Here is a 27,392-nt window from a genome sequence, read left to right on the forward strand (position 1 = left end):
TCTGATTTACTGTATATCTCTGTATATCTAGCAACCTGAATTTGTATGGTAAGGTCCCATGGTATCGTAAATCACATAGGACATCCATAATTAGCACCTTTCTTAGAACATGGAATATTTTAAATATGTAGATATTTGTCTGTTTGTACTAAAACACTATTCTTAAAAGATTAGGTTATTCTGGCTTCAAACCAGATTGCTGAAAGACCACCAGTAGGTTAAATTACTGGGCATCATCTTTTAAAAATCCTTGCCTGTCACAGTGTCATATTTTGAATTGAACTTTTTACAAACTTTTGGGGAAGATTTTTGGGGAAACTCAGTTATCAGACTTATAATCCTCTATTCTCCATTTGAACTTTGCTTGATTTTCATTTTCTGTAAAGGAATCAGAGGTGAATAGGCACCACTTAGAGACAGTTTGTTTTGTTTTGGGGTTTTTTATGTATATATGTGTTTTTTTTTTAATGTAGTAGATCATGTTGTGTTGGATTACAGAATAGCTGTCTTCCCAATATTAATATTCCCTCAACAAAGAGTGAGGGTCTGCTGTGTTCTAGACTTTGGATAAGGTGCACAGTAGACTCTTTTATTCCAGAAGTTAACAGATTGTTGGAAAAAATTCTTAATGCTTAATATTTTTTCTCTTTAGTCAGCAGGTTCTTGGGAGAAAAACAGGGACAGCATCTGTTCACAAAGTTACAATTAAAATTGATGAGAATGATGCCTCCAAGCCTTTACAGATTTTTCATGATCCTCCTTTGCCAGCTTCTGATTCCAAATTAGTAGAAAGAGCTATGAAGGTAAAAGAACTCAATATATTTTAATATTGGCTTGATTAAATGAATATAACGTAACTTATCATTTCTACTTAAGCTTTTAGCACAAATTCTTTAAAATACCTAAGGGTCCCTAAAACCCTTTATGAAACTTATTTTAAATGAATGTTATGCTGGTAAGTTTGTTGTGGTTGTTTTAACATCTAATGTGGTAAGGTATAATTTTTAAGATATTCTTTCAAATTTTGTAATTTAGATCAGATCACCATTTTAATTTTTGTTAAGATCTGCCATTTAATCACGATGATAACTATGATTAACAGCGTCTTGATCTATACTTGCCAGATGTTAACTGTAGCCTTTAAGCTATCAATACCATTGTTTAAGTTTGCTTTCTTTTATTGGTTAACACTTCATCAGTGTGATTCTAAAGGGAAGTAACTTGAAACATAGTAATCTACTCTCAGACTTTTAAAGTAAAAATGTTTGAATTGTACATACGATTCTGTTGTTGTTTATGCAGATTGATCATTTATCAATAGAAAAACTCCTGATTGACAGTGTCCATGCACGAGCTCATCAGAAGCTTCAGGAACTGAAGGCCATTCTTAGAGGCGTCAATGCTAATGAAAACTGTAGGTTCTTTTAAATTGACATTTCTGGGGCTTTCCAGGTGGTGCTAGCGGTAAAGAACCCGGCTGCCAATGCAGGAGGCATAAAAAGATGTGGGTTCAATCCCTGGGTAGGAAAGATCCCCTGGAGGGAGGGCATGGCAACCCACTCCAGTATTCTTACCTGGAGAATCCCATGGACAGAGCTTGACGGGAAGCAACTTGGCATGCATGTCTGTCTTTTGTTTAAATTAGCATCTGCTTTTATTTTATGAAGAGTCTTTTTTAAAATGAACTTTTTCCCTGATGTACTGATTTTGTTGTAAAAGCTGAGCATTTCTGCCTTTTAATTTATGATCTGTCAAGCTTGTCCTAATTTTCCCCTTACTTTCTTTTTTCTCATTTAGCTTGACCTTATTTTTGAAACGTATGCATATTGACTCTCCTTAAAACTTCCCTATTGAAACAGAAGCTAGCTTAACATTTTAATATAAATCTCATTCTTCTAATTTTTCTTCTAAAAGGTTAATAAGGCAGCTTTGCAAATATTTATAATGTGTTTATAAAATATGCCTCTTTGAAATGAAGCTAAATTTATCCCATGTCTTCAAAAAAGTTTTTTTTGAATTGTTAATATATTAACAGGGTTCAAAATAAATACAGGTGTACACACAGTGAAAAATCTTCTAATTACCTAGTATATTCAGAGTGTTAGGAGACGAATGGTCAGTCATTTAGAAAGTAAGTGCTTTCATTCTAGGAATACAGTTTCCAGTATCATGATGAGAACATTTACTATCCCAACCCCAGTTATTTTTGACTGGTATTACCTTGTGCCCACAGTATTTTCACAATCCTAATTTCTCTAATTTCAATTTTTTTCAAAATAGTATCATTGGGATTGTAGATAATTGGGGTTTGTGACCTTTGATAGGCTCTGGTTTACTTTAGTATCATCTGTAAACAAGGCTTACTTAAAAAAAAACTCAGTATGATTGCCTGGGGGGTATTTAAATTACTTTGAAAAATGGACTCTGAAAATGTGTTTACCTGGGAATAATTTTGTGTGTTTTTCGAGGAAGTTGTGAAGATTTTCCTTGAGTAGCACTTTGTAGCGATATCACTGCTTGAGTAGTCAGAAGATGTTGGTATGTGCTCATGTGCTCTTGAGCAAGTCACTTAAATTCTTTGGGCCTCATTCTCCTCATCTGTATTTGAGGATGTTACTCCGGGCTCTTCCTGGATCTCTAATTCTAGTAGGAGTGTACTGTAGCAGTGGTTTTCAAGCCCTGGGAATCTGTTGAGTCCTCAGTGTTAGAGAAGGGTGCTTTGGAGAGTAAGTTTTGAAGGAGAGGGAGGATCTTGCATGTGGGGTTGGGCCCTCAGCCCTACTTGAATCAGAGCAGTTCTGGAAATGAGGAAAAGGTCTGCTGACCCATCATTTTAGGACATATGCTTTAAGTTTTTTTTTTAAATTCACTTTCATGCGTTTATACACAGCGTAGCCTCACTTGATCGCTTTTGTGATGGGAAAGCATGCTTTTGTCAGATCCTTTGCTGAGACGAGGGGCCATAGTCTGTTCTGGGAATCTCTTAGTGCTAACCTTCATTAATGAAGGTTATGAAGCTAACCCTTCATTAGCTGTCTTTTCTTCCAACTCCTCACTAGGATAAGCCGAGGAAATCAGTCACTCGGAGAATGGAGCATTTCAAGACAGGGCTAAGGGAGAGCACAGACTGCAGGTTTTGGACAGCCCAAGGGGTAGTGTGTGGTTTCTTGAGGGTGGGAGATAGGGGTGAGATAGCCTTAGGGGGAGAGTAGGCAAGACTTTTGGAGAGAAATTTTTAAAAGGCAATGTAAGACACTACAGGTAACTTGTCCTGTGGCCCCTTCTCAGCATCACCTGACTCGAGGAAGCCAGGGTGCTCTCCCTCGAGTTGTCCTCTGTCAGCGCCAGATTCAGGGTCTCGAGATCAGTTTCAGAAGCTGTGAACCACACACAGCAATTCCTAATGGGGCTTAGTTGCTTCTCTTAGTCTTCCCACTTTATATTACTGTCTATTGGTCAATTCCTTTTGTCCTCAATAAATAGGGAGAAATGAAAGAGGAGATGTGTGTATATTCCTGCTGCAGGAAAAACTAGTGTGCAACCTGGTCATCTTGCACAGCCTTTAATGGTCTCTTTATAAGTTTCTCCGTTAAAACCTGTTGCCTTTAAATGCTCAGGGCCTTACAGCAATTTCTGTGAAGAAAAATATGGGCACTGGCAACCATAAAATATGTTCAGAGATATATATGAACATATTTTCTATTAATATTTTTTGGACTGTGTTCTCTGTATTCTTCTTTGATTCCCTGTTGTTTAAAAAATATTTAATTTTGTGAATTAGATTGAAATTATAATTGTTATCCCAATTGTCAAGAGTTTTACTCCATTACTACACTTTAAAAATAGTTTTGCTTTAGAGAATACCTTCCTATCCTGTTAGGATTTAAGATGTACAGCTGTGTTTTAAAAATCTGCAAGTCTGCTTCAACTCTGTAAGCATTTTTACAATTTTTCATGCTAATCTGAATATAGAATATTGTAAAAGAAATTCCTGTTTGTGCCTTTTTGTCCTGCTGGTTTGTTTTAGGTGAGAGTTAAGCTGGACCTGCATGGTAAAGATGTGTATGCAAATACATTAGATATACTTGAAAGCAGTTAGTTTTCATCTGATTAAATATGTTTCCTGCAATCTTTTTTGCTTTAGTAATTTGTATAGGCAGTACCAATGGCAACACCTCCCATTTTACTTGTTGCAGATTATATAGCGGGAGGTTTTGGTTTTTTTCTTTGGTTCAGAAAGGAATACAGATAATATATATTATTGAGCACTTTGCTTTTCAAAGCACCCTTACAAGCTTGTCATTGCTTCTTCCTGAGAACCCATGGTGTGGACAGGAAGAGGTCTTTGCCCTTCTTTAATGAAGTAGCATAGAGAAGTCACCCCTGGTGAAGGACTGAGCCTACATTACCACTCTCCTCACTGCCTGCCTGCCTTCTGCACTGTAGTTTCAGAGGAATGTGGTAACCAGGAGAGCATATTCCTTTTGCAGGTCATCAGTCTGATTAGCACACGGTGGGTGTGCTTTCAATACTTTGCTTTTCTACTGGATTTTGTTATGCTATCTTGTGAGATTAAGGAGAAAGTTAATTGGGCCTGGTGGAAATACTTTGAAACTCTAGAATGAGTATTGGGAATTTGTGTTTAGTAGTTTGCCTCTGTTCTTATTTTATCTGTGACTTGAAAATGAGGTACGTAAATAACTTGAAAAAACTTTTGTCCTATATAATAAATAATGCTTAATAGCTTTCAAATGTTTTTTAAATATAGGCCCTAATTGCCAGAAAAATCTCTCTTTATGAAGAATGGCATTAAAAATATTTAGGTTGTGAATGAAATTTACTTTATTTACCAAACAACTTTTTTCCCCCACTATATCAAAAAGGGACTTCCCTGGTGGCTCAGATGGTAAAGAATCCACCTGCAATGCAGGAGACCTGGGTTCAATCCCTGGGTTGGGAAGATTCCCTGGAGGAGGGCATGGCAACCTACTCCAGTATTCTTGCTGAGAATCCCCTGGAGAATGGACAGAGGAGCCTGGTGGGTTACAGTCCATGGGGTTGCAAAGACCCGACTGAGCAATCAAGCACACATATCAAAAAGAAAACCCTTAAAATCAGCTTATTAGTAATTACTGACTGAAAGCAAAGCTAGAACACACCTCATTGATAAGGTTAAATTTTCATTAGCTATTTTAACCTTTTTTAAGGAATCTTGGAGGGTTGTTTTTTTTTTTTTTTTGACTGTAGTATTTGGGATGGGTATGTTTGTTTCAGGTCACCTTGTAGGTTACATTCTTCCTTTGAGTTATTGACATAATAGTACTAATCTAGTTTAGCAAAGTTATGTCTTTCCTCTAACATTCAGATCATTCAGTAGTTGGTTCGTTTCTACTTGCTGAGAAATATATATATTTTTGGGGGAGGGGGGGATATTCAGATAGAAATATAATTAAAATTTTTAACTGTTCAGCTTCCATAGAGACTGCACTTCCAGCTCTTGTTGTTCCCATCTTGGAGCCCTGTGGTAATTCAGAGTGTCTACACATTTTTGTCGATTTGCATTCTGGAATGTTCCAGTTGATGCTTTATGGACTTGGTAAGTTACTAAATGATAGACTCACTCAGTATAAAGAAAAATATTTTTAACAAAAGCAGAATAAAAATTTTTGCCATTAGTTATTGGGAAGGGTGGTATAAACAGTATATAGAAAGTAGATATGGAAGGAATAACCGGTTGATGTCTGTTCCTCGGGGCCCATTTTAGCTCTCTTGTACCAGAAGTTAAACTTCCCAATATGAAGTCCATTCATGTTGTTTCTCTTATGTAAAAGTAATAATGTTGATGGCTGATCTTTTCTTAGATTAACTGTTTTACCACTAATAGTTGGGTATCATGGAGAAGACTACAATCTAATGTCATTTGTGACTGAAGAATAAATTTATGACAGTATAAATATCTCAAGATGACTTGAATATAGAATCCTGGAGGAAAGAAATTTTTTTTTCTGGCTTAAACACAGTAGAAATTGAAGTTTGATTTCTAGCATGTTCTTTTACCAAGTTGGTGTTCTGAAATGATGAAATACTGGAAACTTAGTGTTTTTGTGTTGCTAATGAGATAGTATTCTTGAATATGTTAGCACATTTCCCATTTGAAATTAATTTTAAGCCATATTTATGAAAATAAAAATCCTTTCTGGTTATATTACATGCCTGTAAAGATAGATTTTTCTATGAACTGCTCATGGAAAAAACTGGCCTCACTACTTTGAATACATCACATTTATGATGGCTAAATGATAAGTGACACGTTAGGAAATTGTTCTTCAAAACTTTAATGGTTTTCTTGATAATTAAAATAGTACATACTCATATAATAGAAAAACTAAATGTGTAAAAATGAGAGAAGCAGTAAACAGTTGCCTTTTGGTAATCATTGTTTTTAAGGGATGTATGCTTGTCTTAGCTCAGGCTGCCATAACAGAGAACCACAGAATGGGTGACTTAAACAACAGAAATTTATTTTCTCACAGTTTTGGAGATTGGAAGTATGAGATAAGGTTGCCAGCATGGTCAAGTTATGGTAAGAGCTCTCTTCCTGGCTTATAGTTGTCAGCCTTCTTGCTGTGTCCTCACATGGCAGGAAGAGAGAGAGAGAGAGAGCAAGCTCTCTGGTGTCTCTTTATAAGGGCACTAATCTTATATGAGGGCCCCACCCTCATGACCTTATCCAAACCTAATTATCTCCCAGAGGCTCCACCTCTAAACACTTATCACATTAGGAGCTAGGGCTTCAACATATGAATTTGGGAGGATGCAATTCAGTCCATGGGCTTCCCAGGTGGCTCAGTGGTAAAGAATTCACCTCCCAATGCAGGAGATGCAGATTCGATCCCTGAGTCTGGAAGATCCCCTGGAGAAGGAAATGGCAACCAACTCCAGTATTCTTGCCTGGGAAATCCCATGGACAGAAGAGCCTGGCAGGCTACAGTCCACGGGGTCACAGAGTCAGACATGACTGACTGAGCACGCACACAATTCAGCCCATAGCAGTGCTCTTCTAATTTTTTCTCTACTTCTTTTTTAGTTGAAATCATTTTATATTTTGCTTTTTGTTCAACATTCTTTTTCTAAATATATGTATTTTATTGAAGTATAATTGACTTAGTGTTTCAGGTGCATAGCAAGGTGATTTAGTTATACATTTACACATGTATTATTTTTGAAATTATTTTCCATTATAGGTTATTATGAGATATTGACTGTAGTTCCCTGTGCTATACAGTAAACTTTTGTTGCTTGTTGCATATCTATTTTTTTTAATTAGAAATCTAGCATTTTATTCAACATTCTATTATTAGCATTTTCTCATGTCATTAAAAATTCTAAGTGACATTTAGCAAGCTAATCTTCAGCCAACAGCTCTTGCTTATTTAGCAAGCTAATCTTCAACCAACAGCTCTTGCTTATGCCAGAGATCGTTTGTGTTTAATAAATAAACATTTTAATGAGGTTTTATAGTTTTTGTAATTTTTAAGGTTCTAAGTTTAGTAATACTATGAGTTTTAAATACATACACATTTATAATGTTAACTAACTAGACTAAGAGTTTGGGTAATTAAAATATGGGCAAAGAATTTAATGTATTTGTTACTCATTCTTCCTGCTAATGTACACTTGCTATTAATTATCTTAACTATAACTCTCCCTAAATATTAAAGAAGGAAAACAGATTAATTTATGCCTCATGATGTGTTATCATTTAGCTTTTCTCTAACTCAAAATAACACTACTTTCTGCCTGAAACAGTAACTCTCATTTAAATTTTGGGCTATCTGGATATCTTGTGTCTCGTGTAAGCCATTAATTAATGAAGTGCTTTATGCTATAGACCAAGCCACACTGGATGACATGGAGAAGTCTGTGAATGATGATATGAAACGGATCATTCCTTGGATTCAACAACTTAAGTAAGGCTGTTTATTTAGCTCAAAACTAAAATTGGAAACTTATTTTGACAAGATATATTTTCTTCCCCATCATTGATCTTGATCAGCCACTATCCTTTTTATTTATGATGTGAAGCTTGAGCCCCTTTTGGTACTTAGAATCTAAATTTTCTTGAATTAGGTCTGAGATGGCAGTGCTTCATATCAAATTCCTCTCGAAAGCAAATATAGGTATGAAGGGCATGACACTCAGCTTTGATTCCTTGTCATGTTATCTCCTGTGTAAGCCCTCTACAAATCACTTACACAATGAATTTTATTGTATCTAGGGTTCTGTGCAGTAGATTCTTCTTAGGATAATCTTCATGGTATGAATTGACCAGCTGATACTTTCAGAGTAGTCATCTGCTTCATTCAGTTTGTCTCAGAATTCTTTGAATGCTTCAGACTGTTAAACTAAATAAAATTGAAAATGAAGCTAGAGATAATTGTTTGAGGTTTCATTACCACCCTGGTACACAAAGGTATCATTATGGCAACTCTAACAGACTCTTTAAATCAGTAAAACAGAATTCCAAGGAATAAAAATAAATATCAGAGATTAAAACCAAACTGGCAAATGGTGTGGTGGGGGTGGGGCAGACTGTTCAGTGGGATTTTAATACTTAAATCTTAATAATTCATATTTTGCATAATTTGAGGTTGTTGGGCAGTTCCAGCTAGTAGAAATATAGCCTAAAACCAAGACGTCAAGTCCCAAAAGCTTTAAACTTATCAAATATGTATTTGTACTTAAACTCACATTATTTATAGGAAAGGTCCCCTGGTTGTCACTTATAATGCTTCTCAGATGATCTTTGATCAGTTTATCACTAATCTATCATGGGACATTAATCTTTTGAAATAATTTTATTGAAATATAATTTGCATAGCATAGGCTTTAATTGTTTTAAGTGTACCATTCAATGTCTTGTCATAAATTTACTGAGTTTTGTAACAACCGTAACCACAATCCAGTTTTAGAACACTTAAAACATTTCTATTGCCTCAAAAAGATGCTCATTTACAGTTAATCCTCATTCCCAGCTTCACCCCAGGCAACTATGAATCTGCTTTCTGTTTTTGTAGATTTTCCCTTTCTGAACATTTCATAAAAATGGAATCATAAAGTATGTGGTCTTCTGTGACTGGCTTCTTTCATTTAGCATAATGTTTCCAGATTCAACCATGTTGAAGCATGTACCAATTTTTCATTCCTTTTTATGCCTAACTAACATTCCATGGTGTGGCTCGGCCACCTTTTATTTATCCATTCATCATTTGATGGACATTTGAATTGTTTCCACTTTTTGACTCTTATGAATAATGCAGCTGTGAGTATTCATGTGCAAATACATGTGTGTAATTTGCATTCCACTAGGAGTGGAATTATTTAAGAAGTTACCATACTAGTTTCCAAAGTAACTGTACCATTTTACAGTCACATCAAACAGTGTATGAGGGTTTCCATTTCTCTACATCCTTGTCAGCCGTTGTTACTGTCTTTGACCATAGCCACCCTACTGAGTGTGACGAGGTATCTGACTGTGGTTTTAATTTACATTTTCTAGGGACTATTAGTATTGGGCATCTGCTCATGTGATTATTTTTTTTAATAATATTCACCGAAAACAAATTCTAGGAAAAAAGAAATGAAAAAACGTTCAAAATATAAGCCCCAATTTTTTATTAGAGTCAACAGTCATAAAATTGCATTTCAATAAATAAGATCAGAACAAAAAATAATAAAAAAATTCAAAATCTATACATTTTTCATTGAACGTATACATGTATAGACAAGTTACTCATCACTTAAACTTTTTGTTCCACAGAGTCATAACAAAAAAGCTGAGTGAAATAGCAATTCCATATGTGCTCTGAAAGAATATCTTGTATTTATTATTCATATGTTTATAATTTACATATATTTGCAATATATTTCAAATTTTTAATGTGGCAAAAGCGCTTGTTTCTGGTTTGTTGTAACTAATCTAAGTTGGATTGGTGATGATAATTACAGGAGATAATGTTTATCTTAAATGTTTCTGTGTTTTTTTAAAAATAACATACATAGTAGAGATACCAGTCTCACAAAGTATGTTGATAAGACTGGAAGTAGAGATTTGAAAGCAATTTTGGCAAGTTCAGGGTATATGTTTTTAACTGTCTTCCAAAATGAAGTCAGTTTTGGTATATTTTAAAAATTTATCATCATTCCTTTAAATAGTCAGTTCTAGCAGTTGATCCTGTGAAGCTATAGTTAAATTTGTTTTTCAGTGTAAAAAAGCAGTTTCCAGATTTTATACATTTTTGGGGTAATAGTTTTCAAACTGCTCTTAAAATGTTATACATTAACTATGGTTTTACTGCACATAGCTAGCACACATTTTGTATCACATGCAGCTCATCACACAAATGCAATAGCACCCAAACTGGTCTGTACCCTGTTATGTAAGACAAGCCGACTGATCATGAGCTTGGATGTTGTGGCATTGTTATATTGCTATGAAAAGCTTCTAAAGGTGTATTCTTACTTTTTTAGTTGTTTCATGGTGGATCAGTGAGTTTGTGTACCTATCGTTTTACCTTTTTCACACGTTAATATGATATTGGTCTCTAGGATAGATAACCAGATAAAAGGAATGAGAGGGGTACTACAGTAAAAGCAACAAAGTGAAATCTGGTGGCTTAACTGAGAGAGGAGGGTAATGAACACTTACTGGCACCTGCAAGACATACCCATCACTTTTATATGAGCAGGATAAAAACTGGAACTGGAGATCTCCAGTGATAACCAGGAAAATGAGATACTTTTATATTTATTTATTGTTCTATTTTGGTTTATAAACACTTCATGCATTTTATAAAAGATGTTGAGATTAGTTTGTGCTGTCTTATAAACCACAGGAGATCTTTCATCTCCTATAATAAACTGATACTTTCTCAGCCTTAATATTAGTGGATTCTACCTTATAACTAATTAAGGTCATTCACACTGCAGTTTAAACTCTTTAAACTAAAATTAACGGTTCAGTACAAAACTAGAGAAATGATTCATCATTATGGTCATATGTCCTTTTAGTAGTTCAGTTAAGTTTCATATATTAATTGGTTTCTTAGTGGGGTTTAATAATCTATTTGTAAAACAGTAGCACACAGTTAATCAGAAGTCTATGATTTTGTGATGTGGATGATCTCTTTTAAACTAAGGTTTTGGCTTGGACAACAGCGTTGCAAACAATCTATAAAACACCTGCCTACAATAACCAGTGAAACATTGCAGCTGTCCAATTATTCAACTCATCCCATAGGAAGCCTTTCTAAGAATAAGCTGTTTGTCAGACTTACCCGTCTTCCACAGTACTACATTGTAAGTATGCAAAGGGGTGATTTCGGTGATTGAGTTCAATAATTCTATTTGTATCTTGAATCATTTATTGTTTAGTTTAATTTGAAAATGTATTTTTTATTGGATATTTGAATTTTGTATGATGATTCTCAAGCCAAGAGAGGGGAGAGTTGGTAGGGATGGGGCAGCGAGAAAATCTTATCTGTAGGAAATAATACAATGATTAGGCAGGTTTGGGGAATATAAGGTATGCCTCGTCCCTCACCCCAGGATCTGTCCTATAGTGAGGCCTAGTTTCTGCTTGGAATTAGGCATCTCCTCTATGTAAGAAACAATTTGAAAGCAACTGTTGTGAAGATTTGGAGATGTTTTGGTGTCAGGTAAACTTGTTTGGTTTTAATCAAATGTTAGCTTGCATAATGCTGCTTTCTAAACATGATGGACTAAATTAGCTTTATTTTCTCATCCTTAATTGAAGGTATATATATCCATTTTGTTGATTGCATGTACTTTTCAGTACACAATAAAATCCTCATTCCTTTTTCACCCTTTCTAGATTTTTCTAGTAGTTTCCTTCAGATTATTGAACTAGTTAAAATTTGTAAGAATTTGAAATATGTACTCATATATTTCATAAATGTATTTCCTGCATGTAGAAGTTTTTGTGTACACCAAGTAGATACTTTTGGCTAAGATTCTAAGGTGTTTGAAAAACTTAATTCAATGGGAGTGAATTTTTTTTGAAGCTTTAAGCTGTACTTTTAAAAAGATACTATCATCAAAAGGTACCCTGTGTAGCCTGATATATCTTAAGTTAGGGTTACTTAGGTTGACGAATAAGTCTGTCACTGATATGAATTCACTGTTTTCTCAATTTTAAAACACCAGCTGTGAAACTGGATTTGGCATGTGACAGGATTGTTGTTTCAGTTCTCCATGTGCTGCCTGATCTACATGTATTTTCTGACTTTATTTAGTATCAACAAAATGCCAGGCTTTCAGTTTCAGTAACTAGTGGTTTATTATAAAGCAATAATTTGTTTCACATGGTTTAGACCAAACTGAATGTGTATCACTCTTCATCCTTCTCACTTAGGATGATACATTCATAATAGTGGCGAAAACTACCATAGCCTTTAAGAAGAATAGAGGAAAGTCTTACTGCCTTTAAATGTCTTTGCTATTTTACTTTTGCTGGCTTTATTAGAATATAATTTAAACACAATAAAAATTCAGACTTTTAAGTGTCTGGAGTTTAATAAATGCATACAGTTTTGTAACTGCCATCTCAGTAAGACACAGAAGCTATCTGTCACCCCCTAGAATTCCTTCATGCTTCCTCTCTATAATCAGACTTTACTCCTGCTCTCTCTAGTTACCACTGACCTGTTTTTTGTCTCTACAGTTTAGCCTTTCAGTTGTTTCTTTCACTTGGCATAATGCCTTTGATTTTCATCCATATTGTTGTATTTATAATAATTCATTCTTTTTATTGCTGAGTAGTGTTCCATGGTATGAATGTATCACAGTTTGTTTAGCCTCTCGTCGAAGGCCATCTGCGTTGTTTCCAGTTTTGGGCAGTTGTGGATAAAGCTGCTAGAAGTATTTGCATATAGATTTTTTTGGTGATTTGGATAAGTAACTAAAAGTGGGATTGTTGGGTCACACACTAAGTGTATATTTGGCTTTATAAGAAACTGCTAAACTGTTTTCCAAAGTGGCCAGACCATTTTGCATTCCTGCCAGCAATACATGAGAGTTTTAGTTGCTCTGCATTCTTGCCAGCACTTGTTATTGCAATTAAAAAAGAAAATGTTAGCCATTCTGATAGATGTGTAGTGGTATCTTATTGTAGTCTTAATTTATGTTGCCTTGATGACTGATGATATTGAATTATCTTTTCATCTGCTGATTTGCCGTCCATATATCTTTGGTGAAGTTCCATTTTAATTCTTCAGTTTCCTCAGTGTTGATTCTTAACAATTTCCTGAAGAGACTATGTGGGGAGGTGGGGTAGAGAGAGGGGAGAGACAGGAACAGAGACAGAAAAGTGTATGTTGGTCAAGAGCCCTGTCCAGTGGCATTTATTTCTCTCACTCAAGTATTTAGGGAACTCTTCTTAAATTTTAGGTAGACCTTGAAAATAGTAAGCCTCTATAGTGAGAGCAAGGTCTCTGGATCCAGACTTCTAGGATCAGAGCGTGAGTCTGTCACTTCTCAGCTCTGAGACCTTTGACAATTAATCTAAGCTTTTTGTGCCTAACTTTATCAGAAAAGTGAAGATAAGAATCCCTACTTCATTGAGTTACTGGGATTAAATGTGTTAACATCTGTCAAGTACTTAGAGTTATAGGGCTTCCCTGGTGGCTCAGCTGGTGAAGAATCTGCCTGCAATGTGGGAGACCTGGGTTTGATTCCTGAATTGGGAAGATACCCTGGAGAAGGGAACAGCTACCCACCCCAGTATTCTGGTCTGGAGAATTCCATGAACTGAATAGTCCATGGGGTCGCAAAGAGTCAGACACAGCTGAGCAACTTTCACTCACTTCACTCACTAGGAGAGTACCTGACGCATGATAAACTCTTTATCGGTATTAACTATTGTTCATGTTCTTGTTATCCTCATCCTCGTAGTGACTGTATATTTCAGTTGAAAAATCAGGGTTTATTTTTATATCCTTCCAAGTATGAGATGCAGTTGTCATTTTTCTTTCATCATTGTTCCTTAGTCTGATCTGTTTTTTAGAAAACAAATTACATATTTAATTGCAGTGCTTTTTTTTGAGATCATGACTGATTTGTCCGTGTTTAAAAAGTCATCTGCATTAGATATATAATTCTGAGCCCTACTTGATACAAGGAGGAAAATATTCAACATTTATCAGTTAGTTATGTCTCTGAGTCTCATTTCTGATTTGGACCTTCTTAGGTTGTAGAGATGTTGGAAGTTCCCAATAAACCCACACAACTGTCGTACAAGTACTACTTCTTGTCTGTGAATGCAGTGGATCGTGAAGACAGCCCTCTCATGGCCCTCTTGCTGCAGCAGTTTAAGGAAAACCTCCAGGAATCAGTTTATCGTACAAAAAATGGGAAACAGCCTAGAACCAGTACCAAGCGCAAGGTATGTTCATGAACAGAAATGAGCCCAGGGTTTGTATCTGTTAACTTTGCTGTACTCTTTTAACTATTTTTAAATGGGAAAGAATTAGGTATGATTTTTAAGAGGCTGGCCAACAATAAGGTTTAGGTAACAAATGTCTACACATTCTTGAAAATGCTTCTCCTTTAATTAATAATTAATTGTACACTCTTTCCCACAAGGCAACTTGTTAAGTACATAATATTTACTACTGAATTTCCAGTGTTTAGGTCAATATTTGCTCAGTAAACATTTGTTGAATGAATTAAGATTTGTTTTGGTTAACTTTGACTTTTGTTATACTAGTCCAGGTGCTTAACTAATTGCATCACATACTTTTTCTTTTTTTAACCCACTTGTGTTCTTTACTTAAATTCTAGTTGTCTGATGATGTATGTCCAGTAGAACCCAAGAAAACCAAACGATCAGGAGAAATGCGTGCCTTTAATAAAGTTCTAGCTCATTTCGTCGCTATGTGTGATACAAACATGCCATTTGTAGGACTTCGGTTGGAGGTAACTTTTTGGAACAATTTTGGGTACCCGAAGAGTAATGTTTTAAATGCCTTGCTAAAGATACATGAATTCCATTAGGAGAACCAGATGGTTGTGATCTTGTTTATTTGGGGAGGGGTAGGGTTGAAATCACAACATCTCATGGTATATGTGTATACCATGAGATTATTAAATTATTTATCTCTGATTCCAAATTGTAGGCCTTCTGTTCTTTGTGGAAATGGGAAGTAAATTCTTCCCAGTTTAAAAAAAAAATAAAGGCAACTTTTGAGAACCTTACTTGTATACCTCGAAGGAGCATTATTTACCTTTTTTAGGGATGGTTAATAGTTAAAGGGGTTGCATATTTTTCAGTGAGTGAAGCTGTACATATTGCTTACTAATAAAATTGGGTTCCTTTGTGAGAAGCAGGTCAGAAAGTATTAAACTAAATTTTTACTTTTTTCCCATGGAAGAATCAATAGACTTAGCCTGAGTTAGTGTCTTTCAAGAGTACACAATTGTGATATCCAGCATGATCCCCAAGCATGAAAGGAAAGAGAGGTAACAGAACCTGTATTTTTGTATTTCCAAAAAGGACTTTGGCCAAGGATTGGCAACAATTAAAAAGTAATACATGAAAATCTTAATTATTTCCCTCTAGTTTAAAGTTTTACTTTTTGTAAGACTTCTCCCTTCTGTAAATTATTGGTGATGAAGGAAAGACCTAGAAATGTGGAAGTGGATTATTTGTTAGGCTGATGATAATAGTCTTGGGAAGACTTGTTGAAAACACTTAGATGCTTTAGAGCAGGAAGCAGCAGACTTTTTCTATCAAGGGGCAGATGGTAAATATTTTAGGTCTTGTGGGTCATTTATTGTTGTTGTTGAGTCACTAAGTTGTGTCTTGACTCTTTGCGACCCCATGGACTGCAGCATGCCAGGCTTCCCTGTCCTTTGCAATCTCCTAGAGTTTGCTCAGACTCATGTCCATTGAGACGGTGATGCCATCCAGCCATCTCATCCTCTGTCATCCCCTTCTCCTTTTGCTCTCAATCTTTCCCAGCATCAGGGTCTTTTTGACTGAGTCAGCTCTTCGCATCAGGTGGCTGAAGTATTGGAGCTTCAGCATCAGTCCATCTCTTGAGGTCTGCTCATTCAGGTCTGCTGTTGTAGTGTGAACCAGCCATAGTTGATATTTAAACAAATGAGTGTGGCTATGTTCCAGTAAAACTTTATTTACCAAAACAGGCAGTGGCTAGATTTGGCCCATGAGCTATGGTATGCCAGTTGTTGCTTTATAGGGCTTCAGGATCTAAAGGTGGAAACTAGGGTGTGAAATTGTGAGGAGCAGCAGTAGCCCAGAAAATCCAAGCCCAGAAATAGGCGACTAAAGTAGATACTCATGTCCTCGATGTCCCAGCTCCTACAACTGTGAGCCTGATGAGTGTCCCTTGTCTGGGAACTGTCCAGAGCTCCTACAGTGTCTGTACTTCTAACTATTTGACTCTGTTGTTGGGCTTTTTCATCATGCTACATGGATTGATTGGGCTTCCCTGGTGGCTCAGACAATAAAGAATCTGCCTGCAATGAGGGAGACCTGGGTTCAGTCCATGGGTTGGGAAGATCCCCTAGAGGAGGGCATGGCAACCCACTCCAGCATTCTTGCCTGGAGAATCCATGGACAGAGGAGTCTGGCGGGCTACAGTCCATGGGGTCGCAAAGAGTTGGACATGACTGAGTGACTAAGCACAACACGTGGATGGATTACATGAAAGTCACTCAGTTCCTCCCTTGCAGTGGAATGGGAGGCTGCATGATACCCAGGGGGAGTGCCTCAGTCATTGTCTGCTGTCTTCCTCATTACCCACAGGCCAGAAGTTGCAAAAGCTTGTCTTTGTCGTGCCCACATAGACACCTGTAAGCGTAATGGCCTCTTCTCCTTCTCTGTGTTCCTATACCTGTCGCACATGTAGGCTATTCAACATTCTGTAGTACTCTGTTGAACTCAATCAAGCTCTTAAAAACTTTCTTTTCTCTCATTGAAAAGATGTTAAAGGCAGAAGCAAGCACATTTTCTGCTTAAGGTAATTTACACTGAGATGTGAATAACTAAATCTGATCTTAGCAGGAATGTTGATATTTGTGATCCATAGAACAGAGGCAGTGTTTTTGAGCTCCCCCACACTTTGCTGTCTTTTTAATCTGGAGCCCTACTTCATGGTCAGCAGCTGTTTTTCTACACCTCTGCTCTTTCCAGGCCCAAAGAGCAGGGCTCAGTGACATGCTTAAGGCTTCCTTAAATCCTTTCTGGAATAAGGTGGATATAAATAGTCTGTTAGAGAAGACCTGGGACTATCTGCTTGAAGGCAAGTGTGTTCCTCTGCTGGGTGACTAGAATGACTTCCCGGCATACCCAAATAACCTGTAGTTCCACTGACAGGGTCTCTGGGTAAATGCATCAACTGGAAATCTTTTCTTCTTGAGTTTCACAGAGGAAATAGTTGTTTAAAAAAATGTATTCCAGAAAAGTTGTAAACTGAAAAATACTGTTTGTGATTAAAAATGAGATGTGGCTATGACTCAAACTTTGTTTTCAGATAGACGTTAATTGCATCACACAAGGAAACCAGTCTTATTTAGTTCCCCAGGAAATCAGATGAGGGGGGACAATGCTCACAGCTCTAGAACAGAGGCCATGAGAAGAGAGACAGTAGTACTTAGAAAAGGTAGTTGCCTTTGTAAAATTGGTGGTCTTATATAACTGTACCTTTCTCTTTCCAGTTGTCCAATCTGGAGATTCCACATCAAGGAGTGCAAATGGAAGGTGATGGCTTCAGCCACGCAATTCGCTTACTGAAGTAAGTCCCTGTCATGTGTCTGATGTGGTGCCACACACTGCAGCCATCCCGCCAGTGCTGCTCCTTCTGCGAGTCAGCATAAAGCAGAGTTCAGAACCTGTGGATGTCACAGGTTTCTGTATGGAATTAGACAGTCTAGGAGAGGATTCTCTTTTACCTGCCAAGTGGAGATCCAGCACCTCTTGGTATTTTAGGATGTCCTTCCTTTGGCTTTCTTTCATTCATTCAGCAGATGTTTACTGAATGTATGTGTCAGGTTTGAATTCTGATAGAGCCCTTTGGGATGCTGTGGGTTCATATAGCAGGGGAATCTGGGCTAGTTTGGAAATTTCCACCCTAAAGGAGATCAGTCCTGGGTGTTCATTGGAAGGACTGATGCTGAAGCTGAAACTCCAATACTTTGGCCACCTCATGCGAAGAGTTGACTCATTGCAAAAGACCCTGATGCTGGGAGGGACTGGGGGCAGGAGGAGAAGGGGACGGCAGAGGATGAGATGGCTGGATGGCATCACCAACTTGATGGACATGAGTTTGAGTAAACTCTGGGAGTTGGTGATGGACAGGGAGGCCTGGCGTGCTTCGATTCATGGAGTCTCAAAGAGTCGGACACGACTGAGCGACTGAACTGACTGATCCCCACGGAAGTACAAGTTGTACCTAGACTGAAGGAGAGGTGAGAATTAGCCAGAGGAAAGGGAGCTAGGGTGGGAGTGGGTGCCCCAACCAGAAGGAGTAACTGCTAAAATGACAGCTTAGAGGGGAGAGAAAGCTCAGCATCCTGGAACTGAAAGAAGTAGGGCATGGCAGGAGTTAGGGGAGATGAGCCTACAGATGTACACAGGAAGGGTCAGATCCTATAGGGCCTTGGTGTAAATGTCCTTAAGGAATTTAGACTATCTGAATGGCAGGAAAGAGCCATCAGATGATTTTAAGCAGAAACTGACATAATTAGATGGTTTTTTTTTTTTTTTTTTTGAAAACTCGCCCTGATAGCAACATGGAGAATAAATGGGAGAGGAACAAGACTTAAGTAGCAAAACCAGTTGCTGAAATGGTTCACACCAGAGTTGTTGGTAGCTTGGACCAGGGCAAGTTCCATAAAGACTTAGGGGATGAAGTCTTTATAAGTGATATTGAAAGTGAGAGAGAGAGTAGAAGGTGGCAGAGATGGCTCTTAGTTTTATCTTGGGCAGATGATGGATGGTGGTGGTGTTTATTGAGACACGGGAATGAAGATGTGAGTTTGAAGAGGTTTTGCTAAGTTCGAGGTGTTTAGACATCTGTTTGGACAGGCAAGGATGTGTCTTAAGCTCAGGTGACAGGTCTGGGCAGGGGAAATAGATGAGTCACTACCAAGGTGGAAATAATTAAGCTGGGATAGTAACTTAGATCACTGGGGAAAAGTACATGGAGGGAGATGTACAGAGGGCTTGGTTCTAAATGAGTAGAGGACTAGGGGCCAGTGGATGCTTAGAGGAAAAACTAAGGCAGCGTGTGTGATTTATGAGTTGACCAGGATGGACTTGCAAGCTCAAATGCCATTTTTAAGAGGTCAGCCTTTTTGGTGCAGAAAGCAGTTTTCTTTTTTTGCATTTGTATTGTTTCTTAGATGTTGCTTAATAATATAAACCGTAGAAGCAATTTTTATTTATTGAGTTCCTCTGTCTGCCAAGACATGGGTGGCTCTGCAGTTTGAGCCAGCAGGAATCAATTTGTAACCAATTTGTTGCTTGCAAATCAGTTTGTCCTGTGGAAGAGGGAAAGGTGTATGAGATAGCATGTACTCCACCCACGTGTCATGGTGCTCACTTTAGATGAAGAGTTGAAGAACTAGAAAAGCTGCCCTGCCTGGCTGCCGTAATGCCATGTCCACAAAATGGTTTTTTTTTTTTTTTTTTTAAATCTTACTTTATTTCCCACTTTTTATTCATAAGGATTTACATAGTTAGAAGAATCATTTTCTTTACTAATCATGACATGATTGATGGCTAGAGTTAAGGCAAAATTATCTGGGGAAGCATAATTTGTTCTTTTTTTTTTTTCATTTATTTATGCACAAAATGGTTTCTAGAGAGCAAGTTTGTTTTATAATAGACATCAAAAGGAAATGTAATACTTTTAGTTTATTTGCCTTTGGTTTTATATTACTTCTGCCTAACATATGGGGTGTTTCTTTTTACTCTTCTTGACAATTGCAGATTAATAGATGATAACATTTGTGTTCTCTTATTTTTTCATGTTTTTCAGCGATCTTAAAATGTCTGTTTTCAGCATTTTTACGAAAAAAATTTCAGTCCCCTTTCTTCTTGCACTCAAGAGAATTCATTACAGTCCTTACCTAGAAAGAAAGCACTTCATATTTTTTGATTTTCATTTTACAGTAATTTTTAAGAAAGTCTTTACTATATCCTGGCTATTGTTTTCTTTATTTAAAACTTAAGAAAATATATAGAAACGGATAAAGAGATCTGTTTGTCTGGTACATGATGTCCATTATTGGGGGTGTTTTCTTCATAGACGTGAAGAAGGAAAAAAATAATGTCTAAATATGATTTTATTAAAATCTGGCCTGGATCTAATTATTAAGTAATTGCTTTAATACATTTAATCTTTAGAAACTTGTAAGCTTTTAGTCCTAGGTATTTTCATATTAAGTGGGAATATGAGTAGATACTTCAAAGCTTTAAAACTGAGCACATTTTTCTCCTCTTTGCTAAAGATGTAGTCTGTTCTTGTTCAACTTATCTCCATGAAAATCTGTTGAGCAGGTCTCCTTGCTGTATCTCTGAAAATACCATGGTAAACACTTTAGGCTGCTCTGGTTCATGGACCTGTTGTCTGGTGCAGATTCAGAAGCGCCTTGATCACACCACACAGATGACACGTCTCGAGAGCAACCTGCTTGCAGTGCCTGGTTTTGAGCTCCTGAGCAAACTTTCCACCCTTTTTGCTCTCTTAAATTGTTTATTCTGGGTCAGTGGTTCTCAACCTCAGAACAGTTTTCCCTGCCAGGGAACATTTAGCAGTGTTTGGAGATATTCTTGGTTATCATTGACTGAGAAGAAGGGGTGGGAGATGCTACTGGCACCTGATAGATAGAGGCCAAGGCTGCACAGGATAGCTGCCCCCCAACAACAAAGAATTCTCCCGCCCAGAATGTCAGTATTGCTGACATTGAGATGCCCTGTTTTAGGTGTTATATCTAAGAGGCCTGAACCAAAATTCCATATTTCTAGTTATATTTGTTGTTTTTTGCCTTAGATTTTGATAATCATTTTATCAAGTCTGACAGTTAACTCCTTTTTCTTTCCTATGAGTTAAAGGATAGTGTGTAATTAAATATTATCTCATTATTTCATCCAGTACTGAAAAAACTGCTAAAATATCTTACCTCATAATGTTTTATGACAAATAAGATGGTTCATAAAGCTGCAAGAGGAGAAGAAATGAATGGGTATTTCAAGACACCAAAGCTAATACAATCCTCTTGTATATGTGGTATATATAAGAGACAGTATGTATGGTAAATGAGTTGATACATGAATAGGTCCATCACAATGAGTTACCTCTACAGAAGAGGAGGGGAAATAATGAAATAATGAGGCGGGGAGAGAGAATGAACCTGAAATTTTGTCATGGCGGTTAGTGATTAAGACTTGGTTTTACTACAAGGAGAAACTAACATATTTGAATACCTGCTGAACCAACTACTGTAGGCACTTTATGTTTCATCATGTTTTAAAATCAGTGACCCAGAAGGTAATTATGTATCTTCATTTTATACTTGCGAAACAATTTGAGAGAGGGTGAATGTGGCTGAGCCAGAATTAGGATGCAGGTCCCTGATTCCAAAGCCTTGTCCTTTTCACTAGATCATCCTGCCTTCAAAGTCTGGTCTTACAAATATTTTGTTTTCCTTAACTTTTCCTTGAGGATATCCTAGGTAGATTTCATAGAAAACCAGTATATTTGATTTTCTGAGAAATGGTGGTCTTTTCTAATAACAAGATTAAGGACGAAGGCAAACATCACCATTAAAATGAGAGTCCTCATCCATGTTGATAGGAATGAAAGTGGGTTAAATGCTATTAGTTGTTGTGAATTGCTATGAATTGCTTCCTCCTTTTGCAGAAGGTACCTGGTAGTAGAGTTTGAACCAAAGCTCTACTGTGATACCCTGCCTGTCATTGTGTAAATTGTGCTTTTGTCTTTCTGTGATGTGAAGTACATTTCATATGCTATCTTTCATCACCAGAATTCCTCCCTGTAAGGGTGTAAATGAGGAAACCCAAAAGGCTCTGGACCGCTCTCTCCTTGACTGCACTTTCCGATTACAAGGTAGAAATAACCGCACGTGGGTGGCAGAGCTAGTGTTTGCAAATTGTCCACTTAATGGCACTTCTACCAGGGAACAAGGTGAGATGCTTCACACACTTTTGTCTGCATATTTCTATTTCTGTTTTTTTGTTTTTTGGGGTTTTTTTTAAGTATTGATTCCAATTAATGTCTCTTAATCCTGTAGGACCATCCCGGCATGTTTATCTGACATATGAAAACCTGTTGTCTGAACCCGTTGGTGGTAGAAAAGTGGTTGAAATGTTCCTTAATGACTGGAATAGCATTGCACGATTATATGAGTGTGTATTGGAATTTGCACGTTCTCTACCAGGTACAAGTGATCATCTTCTTGTGGGGGAGGGCAAGTAACCTTCCCTGTCCCAATGCCTTTGGAGGAAGTAAAACATGTACATTGCTAAAAAAAAAAAAATCCTGAGTATATCTAATGAAAAGTTTTCTGTTTTACCTCAGACTTAATTTCTTTCCCCAGGAGACAGCTACTGTTACAATTTGTATATATTCATACACATAGGTATACAAGATTATAGTAGTGCTTATTGAGAATTTACTAGGTGCCATAAATGTAATAACCACTTTGCTTGTATTAACTCATTCATTCCTCACAGTAATCCTATGAGGGAGGTAATTTACCATTCCTCATGTCACAAATGAAGAAAACAAGTCAGAGACTTAAAAGAAACTTGCTGAAGTTCACATAGCTAGTAAAAGACAGGGCTGGAATTGGAACCCCTGAATGTGCTTCAGTACATCTCCCCCGCTGCCCAGCCCTGCCCCTGTCAGTCCAAATGGAAATTGGAGCCTGCTATTTATGCTGTTGATCTTTTTTTGTTTTCTTTCTCTTTCTTTTTTTTAAACTAAGTTATAAAGAGAGAGACCTTTCTATCTAGGCATATAATATTACCAAGATCTCTACTTTTTCACATATATATTTTAAAATGTTGCATGTATAATCTTAAATTCCATTTTGTTTTCTTTCTGTTTAGACATACCCACTCATCTAAACATTTTCTCAGAAGTTCGTGTTTATAATTACCGAAAACTTATCTTGTGTTATGGAACCACCAAGGGAAGTTCAGTAAGTTTATGAATTACTTAGAACTAAAGTTCCTCTCATAAGTCTTCTTAAAAAATCAAGAATTCAACAGTTATGAAAACTTTCTTGAAATAATTGAGGGTACAAGTAAAAATTAGGGATAAAATGATATTTTTAAATACTTTGTTATAGTATTTTGTAATGGTTAACTCTTAAAAATTGAAAACAAAAATTATACCCTCTTCGGAGTGTGTATTTTTAAAGAGTTTTGGCAACGTAATGTACTTTTGGTATTTGTGTTTCTTTCTTCACTGATTTCAAATCTACTTAGCAGCGTGATTACTATAATGAAGATTATGTACAAATGGTCTTGAACAATACGGTATGTCTACGCTTTTAGTCACATGATTGTTAACATTATTTGATCCTATATTAATCTTGAAGGTATTCCCCATAATCTGTAGTTCTTATTTTTTCCCCACCCCATATGTAAAGTCCTAGAAATTTAGTATACAAATTTCAGCTAGCTAGTTTCTTTCTGAACTCTTCCACATAAAGTAATATCAGAAATTTAGCAGAAGTGGGCTAACTCACACACTCAGTGAATGTACTGATCCATAGTGACAGCCCATCTGGAATTTATAGAGTCTAATCTTAACAAGTTGCTTCCCAAAAAGACCTCATTTAGATCTTTGGCATTTTGCCTTAGTGTTTAAAGATTATTTTTTCTTCTCCTTGTATCTTTTCCTTTCTTGGTTTCTGAAGCATAATCTTTTTGCTTTAGATTAGTATCCAGTGGAATTCCATACATCAGAAATTTCACATTTCTTTGGGAACTGTGGGTCCAAACTCAGGATGCAGTAACTGTCACAATACCATTCTCCATCAGCTTCAAGAAATGTTCAACAAAACACCAAATGTGGTCCAATTATTACAGGTAATTAACTTTATTTTCTGTTTAAAAATAAGACTCAGGGTGTCATATAAAACTCCTCAAAAAATCATGTGGACTTAACTCATCTTTAATGATGAGAAAGTTTTTACAGAATGTGCCAGAAGGAGATTGTCTCATTTGTGATGATTTTTGCCTTGAAGATTCTGAGGTTTTAGCATCTGTACAGAAACTGGCTGCTCTCACTATGTTTGTTCCTTGTAGGTACTATTTGATACTCAGGCACCGTTGAATGCCATCAACAAACTGCCCACTGTGCCAATGTTGGGCTTGACCCAGAGAACCAACACTGCCTACCAGTGCTTCTCCATCCTGCCACAGTCGTCCACCCACATCCGACTGGCCTTCAGGAACATGTATTGCATTGATATATACTGCCGAAGTCGAGGTGTTGTGGCAATACGGGATGGGGCCTATAGTCTTTTTGATAATAGCAAGTTAGTTGAAGGTTTTTATCCTGCACCAGGACTCAAGGTAATGGACTTTAGTGTTGGAGAATTAATAAATATAAATGGGATCCCTAAAACAATTCCTTTAAGAGTGAAATAATGAGGGAAAGCAACGATTTCCTGTTTAAATTTAATGAGTAGCCATGTTACTACTCCCTGTAGTAGTAGCTACATCTAGTAGTAATTCATCATCTCTGTAGCTTTATTCTGAAGGAGCTAGAAATTCTGTGCCTATGTATATGAAATGATAAAATGTCCTTTTATTTCCTTACAATGTAATGAGTAAGGTGGAAGGTACTCAAGAGAGTCCTGTTTGCTATTTGGAATTTCAAGGAACTTTGAAAGTAGCCTTTATCAGTGAATATTGAGAAGCTTTGAGCATCAGTTCAACTGTGATATTTTTTTTTTAAATGTAGAGTCCTAGGCCATAACCCTTGGAGATATTGGTATGATAGCTCAATTGTATGTTCTTATAGTTTAGAGTCTAATAGTTCCAAATGGCTTGTATTGAAAATTAGTCCTACTCTTGCCGTTCTCCTACTCTGTACAGCTCTTTCTCATGGTATTCACACCTTTACCTCTAAATAGCATTCTTTCATTGCTCTTTGTTGACTTCTTAGTTAAGGACATTATCTGACTCTAATGGAAGAGGAGGTTTTAATTCTTTTTTAGTTCTTTCTTATATGCCCCTTCCCCTTTCCAGGCTACTCTCAGTACACATTTGCCTTCTTTTCCTCCAGCCTTGCAATATGGTTAGGGTAGCAGTTTCAATTAGATAATTTTTCAGTGTTCACATTATTATGAACATTATAACACTGTTCTGCCAAGTTTACTATGATTACTTTTCCTTTCTTGCTCAACATTTTATTTTCCTGGGAATTATTAACTTTTAAAAATTCATAATTAATTAAAATTACTAGCTCTCTCTGTACTTACCACTAACAGCCTTAAAGTCTCTCCCATGTAACTCTCCCGTCAGTATGTTCACAAATCGGATACCTTATCAGTTTCATCTTGAAGCCATCTCTTCCACAGTCTCTGACCTCTAAACGCTCCAGACCTTTTGCCTAATTTTGATTTAGGGATCTGCAGAACAGCAGTGAAGTGGGAGAGTCCTTCATTTCTCTTGTGTTGCTTGCCCTGTGACTTGGACCCCACTTCTTTTTCTTGTTTTACTTCATTGTTTTGGTGGAATACTTTACGTTGCTCCCTGGGAGAACCTTGTGTGTTCGCAAGTGTCTTTAGTTAACCTCATCTAGTTGAGGGAGGGGCTTGATATAGAATTCTAGGTTGCAGTCATTTTCTGTAAGAATTTTGAAAGCATTGCTCCATTGTCCTCTAGCTTCTATTGTGACCATTGAGACGTTTAATCCATCCCACTTCTTCAACCGTGTGTGAACAAGTGGACTCCTTCAGTCTGGAAACTTACATCCTTTTGTTCTGGGAAACTTCCTTATGCTATTCCTCAAGTCTTTTTCTTTGTGTTCTCTGTGAGCTTTTTTTGGTACCCCCACTATTCTGATGTCGGGCATCCTGGACATAACCTCTGATTTTCTTTTCTTTTCTGTTTTTTATCTCTTTGTTTCTAGGAGATTTCCTCATTTTCCCCCCAATCCTTCTATTTTTGATTTCCATCAAGAACTTCTTTTGCCATCTTTTTTTTTTTTCCATCTTTTTAAGAAAAAATTTGAGAGCTCTTTTTGTTTCTCAAAGTTCATTTTATGACATCTGTTCTATATGGTTACATTGTCCTCTCTTGAAGGTGAGACTTGTTGACTGTGATCTTCACTGCAGGACGATCTGCTTGGGCCATTTCATTGGGTAACTCCCAGTGTCAGTAGCTTTAGATCTCTTTGTTGGGCCAGTGTGAGGACCAGGAGAATAATATCAGAACTCTGCATAGCTGTTGTGCACTGGCTCCCAATTTTTGGCAAATGAAATAAGGAAACTGGTATTCTCAGCATTCATTATGGAGACTTTAATCTTCATTTTTAATGTGGCACCCCAGCTATCAGTTGATCCTAGAGTCCCCCAAATCAGAGGCCTTCTGCCAAGCGGTAGAGGTTGGCTTCATTCAGTGAGAGGACAAAGGCTCTGGAGGGTTTCACTGTCTCGTAAAGAGATAATCACCCAGTCCTACTGCTTTTAGTCTCTTGCATTCTCATTTCCAGAGGTGTCTGATGCTGTCAGTTCCTGTGTATCTTGGAGATCTGGGTGGAAATAGCTTTGCTTCTTGGCTTTCCCCACTGCTTGCTTAGGAAACGACTTCCTCACATTGGATAGTTCAGTTACCACTCAGCCATCTGCTCTGCAGCCTCCTAGAATTTATTGCTGTTTCTCTCTTATCCCATTCTTTTTGTCTTTGTGACTTTTGCTTGAAAAATTCTTTTAGGAGTTTCAGAGGGGTGTTGAGAGAAGATGAAATGAGTATTGTGAATAATCTATTACCTTTAATTAGAAATCAGACTATGTACCTTTAAAAGCTTTTCAGTAATTCTGATAAGCTTATAATCTATATTTTTGAAGATTGGGAAGGTAGAGGATATTAAAAAGCATATGTGATTGAGACACAAATTCTGTTAGCCTCACCTAATTTTTGATGACATAGTCTATAAAACATACCCTTATCCCATTCTTGATAGTTCAAGACTGTTACATAAAAAAAAAGGAAAAAGATGGCTTAGTTTCTTTTTTCAGTTTTCCTCTTTCATATTTGCTGACTTAAAAAGTGAGAACTCTCACTAAATAGGAAACTTTCCAAGTCA

The 27,392-nt window shown here is 36.9% G+C and overlaps 1 protein-coding gene across 2 annotated transcripts in view; it reads left to right on the forward strand.

Moving 5' to 3' along the window:
- Positions 1-27,392, forward strand: part of MED14 (mediator complex subunit 14) — a 60,489-nt gene that overhangs the window by 15,430 nt on the left and 17,667 nt on the right. For both annotated transcript variants that reach the window (XM_043895311.1, XM_043895312.1), the window contains exons 9-21: positions 653-803; positions 1,303-1,414; positions 5,471-5,596; positions 7,892-7,970; positions 11,199-11,358; positions 14,267-14,461; positions 14,860-14,994; positions 17,758-17,834; positions 22,090-22,250; positions 22,357-22,503; positions 23,177-23,268; positions 24,011-24,163; positions 24,383-24,652. In XM_043895311.1, coding sequence (XP_043751246.1) covers positions 653-803; positions 1,303-1,414; positions 5,471-5,596; positions 7,892-7,970; positions 11,199-11,358; positions 14,267-14,461; positions 14,860-14,994; positions 17,758-17,834; positions 22,090-22,250; positions 22,357-22,503; positions 23,177-23,268; positions 24,011-24,163; positions 24,383-24,652 — 1,858 coding nt within the window. The remainder of the gene's footprint in view (positions 1-652; positions 804-1,302; positions 1,415-5,470; positions 5,597-7,891; positions 7,971-11,198; positions 11,359-14,266; positions 14,462-14,859; positions 14,995-17,757; positions 17,835-22,089; positions 22,251-22,356; positions 22,504-23,176; positions 23,269-24,010; positions 24,164-24,382; positions 24,653-27,392) is intronic.

This window comes from Cervus elaphus, chromosome X, assembly GCF_910594005.1.
Source record: "Cervus elaphus chromosome X, mCerEla1.1, whole genome shotgun sequence".
Taxonomy (NCBI): domain Eukaryota; kingdom Metazoa; phylum Chordata; class Mammalia; order Artiodactyla; family Cervidae; genus Cervus; species Cervus elaphus.